Source organism: Anabas testudineus, chromosome 21, assembly GCF_900324465.2.
Source record: "Anabas testudineus chromosome 21, fAnaTes1.2, whole genome shotgun sequence".
In the NCBI taxonomy this organism is placed as follows: domain Eukaryota; kingdom Metazoa; phylum Chordata; class Actinopteri; order Anabantiformes; family Anabantidae; genus Anabas; species Anabas testudineus.
In genome coordinates this window covers 4007620-4023075 of record NC_046629.1, presented here as the reverse complement: position 1 = coordinate 4023075, position 15456 = coordinate 4007620, and the positions used below count along the sequence as shown (strand labels likewise).

The 15456-nt window shown below is 42.1% G+C and overlaps 2 protein-coding genes across 4 annotated transcripts in view; both read right to left on the bottom strand.

Moving 5' to 3' along the window:
- Nucleotides 1-10181, bottom strand: part of itgb5 (integrin, beta 5) — a 31314-nt gene extending 21133 nt beyond the window's left edge. Inside the window, exons 1-10 of one of the 2 annotated variants that reach the window (XM_026377450.1) lie at nucleotides 9667-10181; nucleotides 9465-9587; nucleotides 8704-8789; nucleotides 8301-8508; nucleotides 7962-8211; nucleotides 7167-7335; nucleotides 5812-5973; nucleotides 4269-4364; nucleotides 4084-4173; nucleotides 2062-2196 (exon numbers count right to left, since the gene is read on the bottom strand). In XM_026377450.1, coding sequence (XP_026233235.1) covers nucleotides 2062-2196; nucleotides 4084-4173; nucleotides 4269-4364; nucleotides 5812-5973; nucleotides 7167-7335; nucleotides 7962-8211; nucleotides 8301-8508; nucleotides 8704-8789; nucleotides 9465-9543 — 1275 coding nt within the window. In that variant the 5' untranslated portion in view covers nucleotides 9544-9587; nucleotides 9667-10181. Of the gene's footprint in view, nucleotides 1-2061; nucleotides 2197-4083; nucleotides 4174-4268; nucleotides 4365-5811; nucleotides 5974-7166; nucleotides 7336-7961; nucleotides 8212-8300; nucleotides 8509-8703; nucleotides 8790-9464 lie in introns of both variants that reach the window. The other variant, XM_026377449.1, reaches the window with a different exon arrangement.
- A 294-nt stretch (nucleotides 10182-10475) lies between these two features.
- rbm44 (RNA binding motif protein 44) lies at nucleotides 10476-15204 on the bottom strand. Of its 2 annotated transcripts, none has more exons than XM_026376952.1 (17): nucleotides 15155-15204; nucleotides 15035-15077; nucleotides 14876-14928; nucleotides 14572-14708; nucleotides 14238-14443; nucleotides 13503-14070; nucleotides 13369-13427; nucleotides 13133-13282; nucleotides 12876-13041; nucleotides 12742-12776; nucleotides 12569-12650; nucleotides 12333-12444; nucleotides 12102-12227; nucleotides 11952-12019; nucleotides 11687-11760; nucleotides 11239-11440; nucleotides 10476-10977 (listed from the first exon to the last, which is right to left on the bottom strand). In XM_026376952.1, the coding sequence occupies exons 2-17, from the start codon at nucleotides 15052-15054 to the stop codon at nucleotides 10687-10689; spliced, it is 2349 nt and encodes a 782-aa protein (XP_026232737.1). In that variant the 5' UTR covers nucleotides 15055-15077; nucleotides 15155-15204; the 3' UTR covers nucleotides 10476-10686. The 2 variants fall into 2 exon arrangements, with proteins under 2 accessions (XP_026232737.1, XP_026232738.1); XM_026376953.1 differs by having other exon boundaries at nucleotides 12333-12438.
- Nucleotides 15205-15456: the final 252 nt, after the last annotated feature.

The window sequence follows — 15456 nt, the reverse complement described above, 5'->3', positions numbered from 1 at the left end:
ATTATCTGAGAGAAAACACGGAGAGAAAGTCAAACAAAACAACACATAAACTAATTTAAATGCTTCTGGTTTGTTTGGACTAAAATTCCTTTAGAAAAATGCTTGTGGTATGTTAATGCAGCCTTGGCTTCATTCATATGTATGAGCCTATTCAGCAGTCATACAGAGTTTTGGGGAGAGAGTGCTACAGTGAAAAGGATGCCAGTTTCACTATATACACTCCAGCTGGCATTTCTCTTCTTGCCAGTTTTTTTCTTTCATCGCTTGCAGTTTCACAGGCCTCCTCCTGCTTACTTTTGTGTGAGGTCATTGAAATGCAGCATCAGACTCGATGGCAGCCTCACACAGGCACAGTGACTGACACCTGGGCTGCACACTGGGCCATATCCTCAGTAAAGACTGGGAAGCTTGGCATCCAGCAGACTGAGCTGCTACCCTCCATCTCCTTTCACTGCCGAGGATAAAAGACGTGAGCGAGACCCCCTGACCTTTCATTCACTGGTGTTATTGTTCCTCAGTCACCCTCAGCTCCTCCACAAACTATTTCCATCCCAAGACTGTCCCAGGAAAAGAAAGTGGCGGAGAGAAAAGCATGGAGGGGAATTGAGAACAAGATTGTCACTGTGCAGCATGTAAGAAACTCCCCCTAAGCAGCATTTTCAATAGATACAGGGTTTAATACATATCTTAATCGAGACCCGTGTAAAATATAAAGTGACCACTAGAGAGATGCCTGCGCAAAACTCAAAGTAATTAAGATGTACAATCTGACCTCTGGCTTTGTTCAGAGAGATGACAACTGAGAAAGCACTCCAACAGAGGTGAATGTGGCTCATGCTAGTGCAGCTGTGGCAGTTTTTAAATATTTTAAGATATAACTCCCTTGTACAAGACATACTCTCACCGCTCCTGTGTTCCCTCTGTCTCACTCTCCAGAGCAGCGGCCAGAAAAGCAACCTGAAGCTAAAACAGGAGCCACCATCACAGCTCATAAAGCCCACCCGGTCCTATTAAGCCTAATATACAGTAGGTGACTGGTATCACAGAACTTGTTGGGAAACTAGTCCAGCTATGAGCACATTTCACATGACAAAGAGGGCGTTCTTAATTACAAACTAACGACAGGCAACATCAAGAGATCGAGTGTGGAGTGGATTAATTAAGACAAGATAGGATGTGGGGACATGAAATTTATGGCAGCAGAAAGCTAAGAGGAGAAATTAAATTACACAAGTGGAACAATACGGTCCAGTTAGTCTGAACGCAGCCAAACGACGATGTGAGCGAGACATGAAGCTTTTACTAGTGATTGAATCCAGCTCAGAGTCAGAAGAGAAAATATTTCCTTAGGAAAGTACAGTCACTGCCAAAGGGGTTGTGTGCTGATAATGGGGTCTTTGTTCTTTTAGATACAGAAGTGAAGCATTATCTAGCAGCCAGAAGAGGATTTACAAATCAGCTAAATCAAGTATTAAGAAGGAGAGATCTACCTACAGGAAAAACAGGGGAACCGGTTCAGTTAAGAGAATACATGTTGACACAGATACACTCTGTAATGGAGACTTTCACTGTGGTAAATACTGTATGTCTGGTTACAGTGAAGGGCAATGATGAAATGGTGATTATGAAAATGAATTTGAGGAGAGCAGAGGGATAAGAGCTGGATGATAAAAAAATATCTGACTGAAGCTTTACATGTAATTATTTTTAAAATACACCAGAGCTAAAACCATTTAATGCACCTCAGATTATAGTGTGATCTGATTGGACTAGCTGTGACCACGTAATAAGGAGCCACTGGTTATTGGAGCTACTCTCAAAAACTGAATGTCAGAGAACTGCTTTGAAAAACCATTTTGTAGACATAGAAGATTTGATTAATTACAAAAAAAAAAAAACTAAAAGGTGACAATATCAGCTCTTTCAAATCTCTCTTTAAAACCACTGATATCGTTTTCATAACCCATAAAGTGGTGTAGGTGAAATCAACTGAAAACTCAAACTGCCAACAGGATGCATGAAACATTTATAATGTGAGGTGAGCTGGAGAGTGGGACTCACAGTGTCTCCTATCTTCAAGTCAGCACACTTCCTGAGGCCTGGCAGTGGTTTTCCATCCTGGCAGGTGGCGGTGAAGGAAAGGCTGATGTCCTCTGGGTGGTCCCATACTGTCAGCTCCACTTTAGAACGAATGTTCTGAGGATACACCAAGAGGACACAGTGTTTGTTCACAACATTTGCTTTTCTTCTTGCTCAGTAAAATAAAGGTCTCTCTGCAACAGTGCACACAGATTTTCAGCAGTTTGTGTTCACATAAACACTTTCTAATGTTCCGACACGGCAACCACATTAATATGCTTATTAATCTGTTTATATTAAATCCACCTCAGTCTATCGTTTCATGCCTGTAACTCTCATTAAGCAACAGAGTGAGAAAGAGCTAAACACAGGGAATGTATTGCTTTGGTCAGGCACATTTTCACAGTTAATCTTACCACAACCACAACTGCTGTGGATGCAGGTTGTATGTGTGTGCATTTGAAACACTGGAGCTGCTCACAATGCCAGCTGCATCTGGTTCTGTGCAACATGTGCAGACCAATCCCTGGATATTCATGCACATCTACTGCGACATAACTGTGCCAAGGATAAATCAGGATCGTACTTGGCGCACATGGGTAAACATGCCCTCATTTGCTCCCTTCATCTCTCACACACTTACACTTTTCTGACCCTGAACACAGCGAGCAGCAGCTTTGTGCCAACGTCAAACCCGAGTAAAAATGATGAAAACTTATCTAAGTAACGAAGCCGGAGTGGTGGATATAATGTGGCAGCTGGAATGTTAATAAGGCCGTGACTCAAAGCGTTTCATTCAAGCTCACTCCCACACACTGAGCATGTCAAGTCTGTGTTTGACACAAATTTCGGTTGCAGAGAATACGCAGCCATGGGCCAAAACTAAATGCAGTTCCTTCTGACTGAGGCATGGGAAATTCAGCACCACACAGGAAAACGTTTAGGGAGAGGTTGACTGCATGCAGTGCAGTCGCTAGCATTCAGAAAGGCTTCGGTTTACACAGTTGTAAGAACCATAAACATTAGAGTAGTGTGGTTTCACATGTCTTACTCTCAACTGAACTTTATGTGGTGATTATCATCAACAAATCTGTTCTTTATCAGCTTTCTCAATCTGAGTGGCAAAAACACTGACTCTGGTATTTGGTCAACCCAAGAAAAATATAGATTATTTGCAAATGATACAGAAATGTCAGCCCGAGTGCCGACCAGGACCAGAACAGAGAGAAAACATTAACAACTGTTTTAAAGTCATTACCCTGGCTGGCTGTCAGTTTCCATATTGGTATTAAAATTCTTGGATGTGTTTTTGAACCAGCGTGGCTTCTCATGTCCTCTCAGTCTTTTAGATTTTCCAAAGTGCAGAACAAAAACTTTTGGTGAGGCAGCTTTTCGTTTTTATTGCAACAGTCTGCCTGAAGGTCTGAGGGAGGCTGAACGTGCCAACTGAAAATCAACCACTTTGGTCTCACTTTGATGAAATTATTACTTTTCATCTTTTTTATATCAGTTCTGTCTCACTTGCTTGTCAATTATCTGAAAAGCACTTTAAATTCCATAGCCTGTAGGTAAGATGCTATACAAATACAGTTTGAGTGATTGAAACAGGGGAAAGTCAGAAAAATAAACACAAGCTTGTGTGGTAGCTTGTTGTGGTTCCTATACTGTTGATAGCTCATTTATTTGACACCTTGTGAAGGCAACAACTAATCATTTCTATGCAAATAAGAAGAAGAAGACGAAGAAGATGAAACAATAAAAAAACGAATATGCTTCAAAGTCAGCCGCTAAAACCACTTGAGCATACCATGCTGGCTCCCAGGATGAGAAACCCAGCTTGTATGCAGCAGGAGCCTCATTAACTGTCGCACTAGTGGGAAAACTAAAGAACTGCCTCCGTTTTCCTCCCACTCATCTTATCTGTCTTCTCAAATCCCTCTATGTCATCACTTGTCCTTCTGACAACGCACAAACAAGAAGACTGACCACATTTTGTCTACTTACATTGTAGGCTGCGATGATCAGCTGGATGACATTCTTAGAGTCCTGGTCCAGGATTTCTACTGTAGTTCCAGGTATGAGTGCGGTAAAATTCTTTGTATTGGAAGAAATGCGAGACAGCATTCACTGGTTAAATTCAGTACACAGGAACAGGAAATGTGGGTGATGTTGAAGGAAGTGAATGGTACCTTATAAATAACATACAGCCGTTTTGTCACTGCAAAGATAAGGAAGATGTTATTTTCAGCCAGTTTCTCCCCCAGAAGAGCCAGAGAGGGGTAGTCCTGTGCAGAGAGAGATGGCAGGTTGGATTATGGATACTGTTACACATACTGTCTATTGTACAGCTGTATAAATGATGTTAAATGCTGGATAACAGAACTTAAAGATCAGTTGACCTCTTGACCTCACTGCTGTTTGCATGTTTGACTTAAGGAGTAAAGGTTGAGATGTTTTGTTATTTTGGAGAAAATCTCATCTTTATCACATCGCAGTCTTTCTCATATCTTAAATAAGAGCCCGAGAGCACTTTGAGACGGGGTTATTTTATTTGGAGCCAGCAGAGTCCCTACTGAGATTTACTTGAGACAGAACATTGAAAAACAAATATCACTGTATAGATAAAAATCCAAATGTCTCGCTCAAAACCACAAATGTGGAACAACAAGTGCCACAAATAGACAGAGAAATCACCACAACTTGTTTAAGACATGCAATATGCATTTTCATTTACAACTGAACCTCTATGCTGCAGTTCATCTTTTGAAATTCTGATTTAGAGGAAAATAAACCACAAAAACAAGTGAAAAAAATTCCCATATAAATAGGAGCATTATCCCAGCCACATGATTTTAATATATTTTTTTATATCATTAGTGCTCTGGTATTTTCAGACACTGTGTGAACGTATTGTGACTCAAAGACTTTCTTTGTGTAATTCTACAAAGTGTAGTTACAAATCCAGTGGCTCCTGATTTGTGTTTAACTCATAACAGAGTCGGACTCTAAATGCAGCCTAAGATACTGCATCAAATATTTGTTCTACCTTTCTGTACCACTATCTTTGAGCTGCTTATTTACAAGTGAAAGTGTGAAAGTGTGTGTGCAATTCCTAATGCAGGCTGGTAAAAAGAATAAGCATGTGTTCGTACTCAGGTTACATATTTAAATAAGATTCTTTAAAAATGTCTCATTTTACTGCAGCTGAATTTACTCAAGTTTTTTTTTTTTTGGGGGGGGTGGTGGATGATGACAGGTTTAGTTAAGAGAGAAAGGCCCTCGGCTCAGCATGTCAGGCATATCTTCAAGTTATTCTTTGAGTAAACATTAAAAATTCCAACATCTATTCATGTGTTTTGCTGCTGAGTTTTACAGATCTGGCAGACGTTCATCTCCCATGCTGGGAACCACAAATTGGATATAACAGTTTGTGTAAGATAGGTTTCACATGTCAATATTGCTGAAATTTGCAGTGAAAGTGACCACAACATGTCTGAAGCAGACACTCATGGTCAAAGTTGTGATGTTTCAAACTTTCCTTTTTGTCCACTTTGCATTTATTACTATTTATTATTATTATTTATTTCATTATCACTTTACTTTGTTATGCTTCAGCATGTGCAGAGGGTAAAAGGTGGCGACATCTGCTTTGTATCATTTGTGGTTACTGATCTGCCAAACAGCCCTGCTTTCATTACGAGAGACAAATAACAAGAAGTGTGCTCCTCTTACCATCGTTGTGGAGGCGCTGTACTCGTTTTTGTCATTGAGGTGACACTGTCCATCATGGGGGTGGACAAGGCCTCCCAGTCTGCCGTCCAGAGCCAGGTGAGGCACATCATCTGTGGCAAACACCAGCAGGTGGTAGGCTTCCTTCCTCCAGCCTATTCGCTCCTGTTGAAGGGTACAGCAAATCAGGAAACACAAGATGCTTTTGGTGTGTTCATTGTTGTTACTATTTCTTTTTATCTATATGTGTCATGTACCAACGGCAGAAACAACTTATAGTACATATAGTATTTGTCATTTAACTAAAATCAAGTTAAATTAGGGATTTCTCCTCTCTACTGATCCAAACACTAATACAAAACAGTGAGAGTTTAACAGCAGACAGAGTTTTCTGCAGGAGGCCCAAACCTAAGCATTATCAACAGGAAACAACAGCACTAAAGAAGCATAACATTTCAGTCAGAGAGGAGGGAGGACTTTTGTAATTGTACATTACACAATGGAGTCGTGGATGCTCTTTTCGCAGGTCTGTTTAAAAAGGGGCTACAGCAGCTTTTAGTTAAAGAGAAAATACGCTGTGAGAGAAGATTGATCTCTAGGTGTGGGTCAGACTGATGGCTATTTCCTGTTATTGAGGTTAAAAAGGAAATGATTACTTTACAAGGAGTCAAACTGTTTATCTCAGGGACAAAGAATGTGTATTAAAAAGTCAGCCAGGAAAAAACTTTGAAAAAGTTCAACTCATGGCCAGAAGGATTTACATTATAAAAGATGTAACGTCAAATAATTGTCCATTTATTAACTTCATTTCTCTCCAAGAGAGGAAGCAGCTTTGTTTCTGTTCTTTCATATGTTAAAACGATTTTCGCTTTTAACTTGACCAACACTGAGTGAAACTAGATCAATCAGACCTTCGGACAGACCCAGCCCAGCCTGATAATCATTGAGTGTTTGAAATAGTGCAGCTCGAGTAAATTACAAGGCAGGAGCTACTTGGAGGGAGCCATTCTCTTCCTGTAGAAAACAATTATACTGGATGAGGGAAACTGGGATATGACTGGGCCTGTGAATGACTCGTCCTCATGTTTAACCAGCTGCACCAGACTGCACTTCCTGTCTTTACCCCCCGGTGCTTTTAATTAACAAGCGAATAGACCAGACGCTTAGCATGGACGTATCTCAGTAGCTGCACAGAGGCTTTACCCTCAATTTAGCAAAATGGGAACTGTTTCTAAATGCAGCCAAGTAGAATGTGTTCAAAAGGAGCATTTGTAGAATGTCAAAAGGACGATAAGTCAGACTAAAGAAGAGGGAATCAATGTAAACTTCAGTCAGAAAAGGAAGGAGGCATTTGTCACCTTACAAACAGCAGCCTGCAGGATGGCGTCAAATCCGCCCTCTGGTGCATCTCGGTTGCGAGATACCATCTGCTTCTGCACCTCCTCATTAAAACGGTCCACTTTGTCCGTCAGTGAGAGGATGTGGCGGAAACCGAAGGAGGGGACACAGTTGGGGAAAAGTTTGTACCTGTGCAGGGTGATAAGAAAAATCAGCACAGCACTCAAAGCAGCAAAAAGGTTTGGCCTTGTTTTACCATACACACATATGTATTCATAAAAAACATGTCGGCTTCATTTTAGTGTCTCTGCTTCAGTCCTGTAACCTTAAGACCCATTTGGTTTAAATGCAGGATGTTTTTTCAGCTTGAAGAAACAGAGTGACAAACAGCAGATGTGAGCTGGATTGCCATCTAAAGTCTATCTCTTTACTCTTCCCCTGCCTTGTTTGACTGTTGGATGACACACACACACACACACACACACACACACAAAGCCATAACCTAAATGGGAAGTGATGCGTGATAGTGGGCAGAGAGTTAGTGCAGCGTGTGCCAAAGCTTTTTGCCCTCTATTTATTATGCTTCCTTTCACTTTACCCACATCAACATCTGAAACGTGTGCGTGGGACCAGTGTCAGGAGCCATTTTGAAGAACTGACAGTTTATGCGTCCTGCCTTATCACACATGAAACATCTCTCATTCTTGCAACTGTGAGATGTTCAGCTACAACAGAAATAAATAAGCACAAAATTAAATGCAAAAGCCTCATAGAAAAGGTAAATCTCAATCCATCCAACAGCATCCACTACCCACCCATTGCATGGATTCTCCTGATACTTGGGTGCTGTGTAGGAGAACGGGGATATGTTTTTGTCCACAAAGGAACCAAAACCCAGCCTGAAGTTGCTGGTGAGCTTTCCCATCTCCTGGGCCAGCTTGGTGCCCAGATTACGGATAGTGTCCAGATCATCTTTCATGGAAAGAGAGAGGTCCATCAGGTAGTACAGATCGACAGGGTAGTCCTCCACCTGCCGCACCTGCAGACCGAACCACGTCTGGCCTCCTGGATGTGCGACAGGAAAGAATCAGCTGTTTACTCACACGAAACCTAGTTAAGGAATAAAACTTTGTAACTGGAAACAGAATGTTAACCTGGTCGCAGGCTGAGGGAGACCTTCTGAGGCATAATCTGAACCACATCATACTGGGTCGATTCAGAGCCTTTAGAACTCAGGGGCATGTTCTGCAGCACAGAGGTGCTGCTGGTGGGGTATTCAATGAACCGTGGATCGCAGCCCCTTTTCTGCAGGTTATGGCTAAAATCACACCGTGATGTCAGAGTCCTCCCCCTTCCAAAGTCCTGGAGGTTGAAAACCCTGCGTTACTCACTGTCGTAACTCACTCAAGTATTAAGGTTTCAGTGTAATTGCAACTGTAGCCAACAAAAACCATCTAATTTCTGTGAGGACTCAACATACACTCAGGCATTCAAACAACACTGCACCTGCACCAGTGTATCAACCCTGAAAATGCAGCAGGTAAGCTGTAGACCTACCTCTTGTGCGCACCAGGCGCAACTGGGGTGAATCAGGAGGCATTCTTCACAGGATGTAGAGCTGCCACCCGTACACACGTTCAGACCTGAGAAATGTGTCACACAAAGGGGCAGTTAGAGTTCTGAGTGTGAAATAGGACAAATATTATTAACGTCATTCTTCAGGAAACATACAATTAAGAAGCAGAAGATGAGAAACGTCTTTGTGACACTGTAAAAACACTAGTTGTGCACAGTGAAGCTGTAGTTTGTGGTGTTTTACTGCAGGGAATTAAATTGTAGGATGTTTCTACTAACCTGCCGCCTACAACCTGACACTGTGCCACCAATTACAAATTATAATATTCAGAGTGAGCATCACACACATTGGACAAGTGTTTATTTTTCTGATGAGTCAGTGTCTCTGTGGTGCACAATGATGGAAATGTCATGATTGTTGGTATAATACCGGTCTTTCCTTTGAAATGAAGGCCTTTAAGGGTGTGTGTGCCACATTCAAACACCACAGTCTCGTCCTCTATTAGACAGTTTCCTTCCTAGAGGAAGCTCTCCACTGTTAACTGTGCTGCAAACTGTCTGTAAACAATCGAAAGTGGAGTTTCTCTCGCCTCCATGTGTCATTTATTTACAGTAGTTCAGCGTGTGCGTGTGATCCACGGGACATCACCAGCTGGGTCACTGCGTGGTGTTGATGCACAAACACACTCATATCAGATAATAGACGATTTGCTGAAAAAGCAGACAAGCCTGCTTTGTCCTACCTCCGGCAGTGTGCAGACATGTTTCCAGAAGCGCGCAGCACAGAGCCGCTCTCCACATCCACGTCCCCGGGCTCCACATGGTGTCACTCGGCGTCCAACAAGGCTCAGAAACCAGATTCGTTCCTGTATTTGAGAGTAGACACTGATTTGCTACTTCCCCCCAGACCTCTCATTGGATTAAATCCTGTTGATCTGTGCAAACCTCAGTAGTTTGTTTAGACCAGGTCAGCTTCACTTAATAAAGGACCCAAGTGAGAAGAGAGACGGTTTCCCATTGTTTTCAAATATGCGGAAAACGAGCACCGAGCTCCGTCCTGTTCAACTGCTTCTTCAACTCGAGTCCGATGAGTTTCTCAGTCTGACGCCTCTGCAGCCTTCCACGTATCGACTACTTCATCCATACATGACAACAAGCCCAAAACTTCTCCGTCGACTTCAAGGCATTCTCGGTCCGCGGTGGTTCAAAAATGCGCAAAGACGCACCAAAAAGCCGAAGATCCAAACAGAATGAGCTCACACAGCTCCGACAGACACTCTCCAGCACAGATTGTTGTGTTCCCTGCTCGGGTTTCCAGGTTCGTGTCCCAGCTGGAATCTCCGCCCATTGCCCGAGTGAGGATTATCCGAACACTGCGCTCCACGTTGTGGATCCTCCAGCTGGTGCACAGCCCAGCGGAAACTAGTGGTGATTTTAAAAACACTATGTTGAGACACCGTCATCTACCTGTTTGTTTTACCAGCTGCAGGCTGTCGATCAGCAACACACAAATGTTACAGCACAGTCGTGACCTTTCTTTACTTCTAAACAATCCAAGTTCCATCCTCCCCCCAGTGGCTGGACAGTCACACATCCTGTTAGGGGTCATTTTAGACGAAGACAGCCCAGAGACAGACAGTGGCTCATGTTGAGCACAAAGCAGACAAGAAAACATTTACATTATTTTATTGACAAAAACAAAAGAATACAAACCAAGATATCCACTGACTTCAACCTCAAACACCATCGTAGAATAACTGTCATGGTACATTTGCTTTCTATTATCTCCGTTCAAAACAACAAGACACTGTGGGAGACTGTAACACAGCTTTAGAACTACTTTTAACCCTTAACCCTACGTTTAACTCAAACGTAAATAAAACCTTTGCTGTAATGTTAGTTTAGCAAATAACTTGCAACAAATCACTTAACGAAAACTCTCGAGCACCAACAACTGATGCCTCTTTACTGTGTGGCACTCACTGGCCTTGTCAGAAGTTCAGATGCCATCTCCCTGATGGTCCTGAGGGGCAGACTACTGAGGACGTCATGGTGCTTGGCCCTCAGCTCCACCAGAGCATCCACAATCTTCTGCCTCCCAACATCTGGGTGACGCTGTGTCAGCTCTGTCATCAGGGTATCGAAGCTGCCCATGGTGCCAAAGTGTTGGGGAACACAGGTTCCCTTTGCCGTGGGCAAGTTACAGACCGCCTGTTTGTTCTTGATGCTGGAGCCAAGACGTGGCTGAGCTGTCAACTAAAGACAGAAGAAGAACAGAAACTGAATGAAGTCGAGAACATAAAAAACATCTGGCTGTTTTCAATTAATATTGAAGGTTCCCAGGCCTATCTGAAGGACGGGCATATTTTAAAGAAGTGCTGTCTGCTGGTCACTGGTAGGTTTCAGTGCTGTCTGTGATTGTCCAAGAAGATACTCCTCTCTATAGCACCACTGAACAGTTGTGAGAGGATTAAGTGTTTCTGTAGGTCCAGAACTTCCATGAAGACGACCTCTCACCTTTCTTTCAGTGCTGCTGCAGTCGCCCTTCAGGGTTTGTGGTTTGGTTGCATCCTGTGAGGACTCAGACCCTCTGATGGAGGTGGAAGCCTGACTCTGGCTCCCACCAACAGCTCTGTGCATGTGCTCCACATGTGACGTATGGCCTTGTATATTGGAGCTGTTCAACTCTCTCCCTGCACCCTCTGCAGGTTGGGGTCCACTTGCCACAGAAAACCCAGCAAGTGAGATAATCAGCCATTACACAGACCTTAATGTAATTAAGTATAAATCCAACTGGTGTTTTCACATTAAAACGTGTTGCTACATCTGCATTTACAGTTGAAGTTAGCTGACAGCAGCTGAGTTTCAAGACAAACAAAGCTAAATGTTGGTGACTGTTGATGCAACATATTAATCTCATACAAGGACAACAGAGAATGTATGTGACAACAGAGCCGTGTCTCACCTCAAATCATTATCTGAAGCAGAGGTGCTGACATCAGAGCCATCACTTTTCTCAAGAGACAGCATGACATCACTCTGACAGGGAACAGGGCTTAGTTAATGTCTGTACCGCCCTCTGCTGGCTATTGCATGACAGTACAATAAAATAAGTTCAGGTTCAAAATATAAGATGATGCCAAACTGTTGTTTAAATGTCCACATATATTAGGTAAATACTTGAACACTCATCTTCAGGAGTGTTCAGTGGAGGACATGTATAAACTCACCTGTGTCACATTAAAGGTTGAGCTGGAGGAACTAAGTACAGACCTCTTAACATCGTTGTGGGCTGATCCTGCAGTTACAACAAATTCATCAGTGTGGATATCAATAAAAATTAATTGAAAATCTACACATTTCCATCTACAGTGTTTTACCAGTCTGATCTCTTGCAGTAACTTTCTGGCTCTGTTCCATCTCAGCAGCTGCTGCAGGTTCTGCTGGCTCTAGGTCTTCTTCAGCATCGTACCATGCCTCACTAGTGGAGAGCTCTTTGCATGCAGCTGTTGTCCAACCAAAAGAAAAAAAATAACGAAAAAATAATAATAATAATACAAGTACCAATCAACAGAAACAATATGAAATATAAAACATAGATTTCTGCTTACTTGTCTGACATTCTGCCAGCTTGTGAGCATCATGGTTAGCACCTCTGCCCTGGGGGACTAGAGTGACAGCTCTCCTCGCGTTGCTGCTCTCCTTAACTTGTTTGGTCTTTCTCTGAAATGAGCACAGCTGTTCAAACTGATGAGAACTTGGTGCCAACTAGGCTCTGTTAGCAGCAATAAATCTAAAACCAGCTGCACAAAGATTTATTAGTTGACACCTCAGTCTCTAAACATACCTGGCAGCCATTTTTGCTTTCATTATCAGGACACCCATTTTTATCACCTGATGAACTGTGTTTCTGCGGCTCCTGAGAGAACCTTTGGATTAGATAAGACAAAATTACAGTGTCTACAAAGTCAAATGAAACTTGATTACATCAGACAAACATACATGTATGGACGAACATACCGAGAAAGAGCACATCCATGCATGTTGGCAATGATCTAAATGGGGACAAGAGACGATTAGCTGCTGTTAGAATCTATGAAATCAGCAAAAGTTATAAACATTTGACATTATTGTGTTAATAGGCTGAGACTTACCTGTGCAGGGATGTAAGGTGCTGCCGTGGTTATCATCGCAGAGTCAACAGACAGAGGCTTAAGTTGCTCCAGTGGAACTCCTTCCAGTATCTTATCCCTTAGATCATTATAGTCAGACTTCAGTTTTTGCAGGACACTAAGAACGTTTGAAGGAGGGTCCTTTGGCCTTAGAGAGGTGACAACAATCAAAGTAAATGCTGGTTAACCTAACCAGTGAAAAGATTAAGCAGGATACTTTACTAAACAGGTTAACTGACCAGTACTGGCTCATGTCTCCGTCAGCAGTGCTATAGTAGAGTCTCCAGCAGTGCTGACTGCACATGCTGTACTGCAAGGTCAGGAGAGACAGCTCTGCTTGCTGAGCACGCTGGATACAATCACATTTGTTTCTTAATTTCCACTCTGAACTGAAAATAAATACATAATTAAAGACATAAGTTCTATAATTGAAAACAAACCTTTAATGTTTGACTGTCTGGATCTAAAATATGACCTCTGAATTTTCTCCTTTTCTTTCAGTTTCTCTTGAGCTGCTTTGAGTTTGAGAAATTCCTGAAATTGTAAAAAGTTGTTTTAAAGATTTTGCTGGACTAAAAATTAAGGACTTTTCTTTGGTTTTAACCTTACCGCAGCAAGATAGTCCAGATCTGTCATGTGGACCTCTGTAACGATGTGCTTGTCTGCTGATTTTTGATCATCGGTTTGGGTAAAAGCTGACACACACTGTGCCAGCTCAGTGCCAACCATGACATCACAGGTGGGAGTGTGGGGCACAGAGGATGTGCTCCTTTCATGAGTGTTCCTCCTAAAGACGGCCTTATCCAACTCCACAATCTCATTACTGGCTGCCAGAGCTTCACTTTTAGTTGTGGCTAGACCTGATTGTCCTTTCTCACCCTCGCTCGCTACACAAACAAGGATGCTCTTCTCTTCCTCCGCGATGCTACAGACGTTGGCACTCTGATCTTCTAAGCTTAAGTTAGCTTTATCAGTGTCCTCATTATCATAGACCTTATCATGTTGACCTTGTTCATTGGTGCCATTTTCCTCAACTAGGTCCAGAGGACAATTAAATTGTTCAAGCTCGACTGACTGGATCGTGCTCCTGTTGCTGTACTCTGTGCCATCCATCTGCATACTGTCAAAGCTGTAGTCCTCCAAAGAAGACTGATTTTTAACTGCTGACCATTCTGACCTGTAACATTAAATAGTGATGCTCATATCAACACCAACAAACTGAACATTAGTTTATTAACTCTGACCTTTATCAAGTTAAAGTTAATAATTCTAGTTAATCTATCTACTCTGAACTTTATCAAATGAAATGTAAATACATAATTTGTTTGTGTGATGCGTACTCACTGTAATGATCTGACTTCCCCATACGTGAAGTTAGCGGTCTGGTCCGGTGTCTGTGTCATTAACAACTGGCTTCTTTGCCCAGACTTTCCTTTCTGTCTGCATCTCTCCAGCTCCATGTCCAGAGAGAGACTCCCCAGTGTTGCTGGATCTTTGCACACAAACACACTAGTGCTGCTGGTCATCTGCTTTGATGGCCTTTCTTTGAGCTGCAACAGTAGTGAACCCTTATTCGTCTATTTGCTATGACAACTGTACATTTACTACAACTCACCAACAACCAATGTAAAATGTTTTACTGTTGAAATAATGAAAAAATTAAGGAAACTATTTATACCATCACCCCCTTTGGTTTCTGTTTGATGGGACTGTTGTGAGCTGTTTTGAAACTGTCCTGCAGATGGACTAGCTGTTTGGTATGGTAGATTTCCTCACATGGCTGTTTCTGCAACTCATTCCCTCTGTTGGTACAGTCTAACAAGCAGCAGCAGAAAAGTATATATGCATGCAGTATGTTAATTAGATCTGTTCATCCATCAATGCCAGCACTACCAGTGAGAAACTTAAATGCACCTATCTGGATTGTCCTGTAAAAGTTAGCAATTAAGTTAGTAAGAAAGTAAACAGAGTTGGTGTCTTACCACAACTGCTCATCTGTGTTCTGGGTGATACAGATCTGATTGATTGATCTGATCTGATTTAAAAAAAAATGTTTCAACAATAAGTTACAGTAAAATGATAAAGCCTTAACATATTTGATGTAGTGTGCTGCTAATTTACTGTACTACTTTGAGACATACATATGATTGTTGGACGTCATGGTTGGGTGAACAGCACTGTTACCTGGTTGTAAATGAAAATGGTGATTATAATCTATGCACATGTGTCAATAAAAGCCTATAGCACCTTAAGAGACTTACACTTAACATAAACGTGATGCTTGGACAGTTCTAAGGCAGGTCAAATCCTCCTTCATCTAAGACAGAAAAACATTTAGATTAAATAAGATTTAACAAAACAAACTCACACATCTGAACCTTATATTTCTGAACTGAACTGAACAAATGAAACACAATCAAACAGTGGCCTGAAAGCTGATGAGAAGGGTTGATTTCAGATTGAATCATACCTTGTATGATCTTTCTGTCTTTGGGAGACAAGCAAAGATACCAGTTTAGTAGTTTCGGGTCAGTTAATGAACGATCAGGATGAGCATCCACCA

Bases quoted from the DNA above. Each gene is read 5' to 3' on its own strand.
- rbm44 (XM_026376952.1), bottom strand. From the start codon at position 15,054: ATGACGTCCAACAATCATAT. The intron at 14,709-14,875 runs GTAAGACACCAA...GCTGCTTGTTAG, and splicing joins AACACAGATGAGCAGTTGTG to ACTGTACCAACAGAGGGAAT. The intron at 12,228-12,332 runs GTAAGCAGAAAT...GTTGGACAACAG, and splicing joins GCTGGCAGAATGTCAGACAA to CTGCATGCAAAGAGCTCTCC.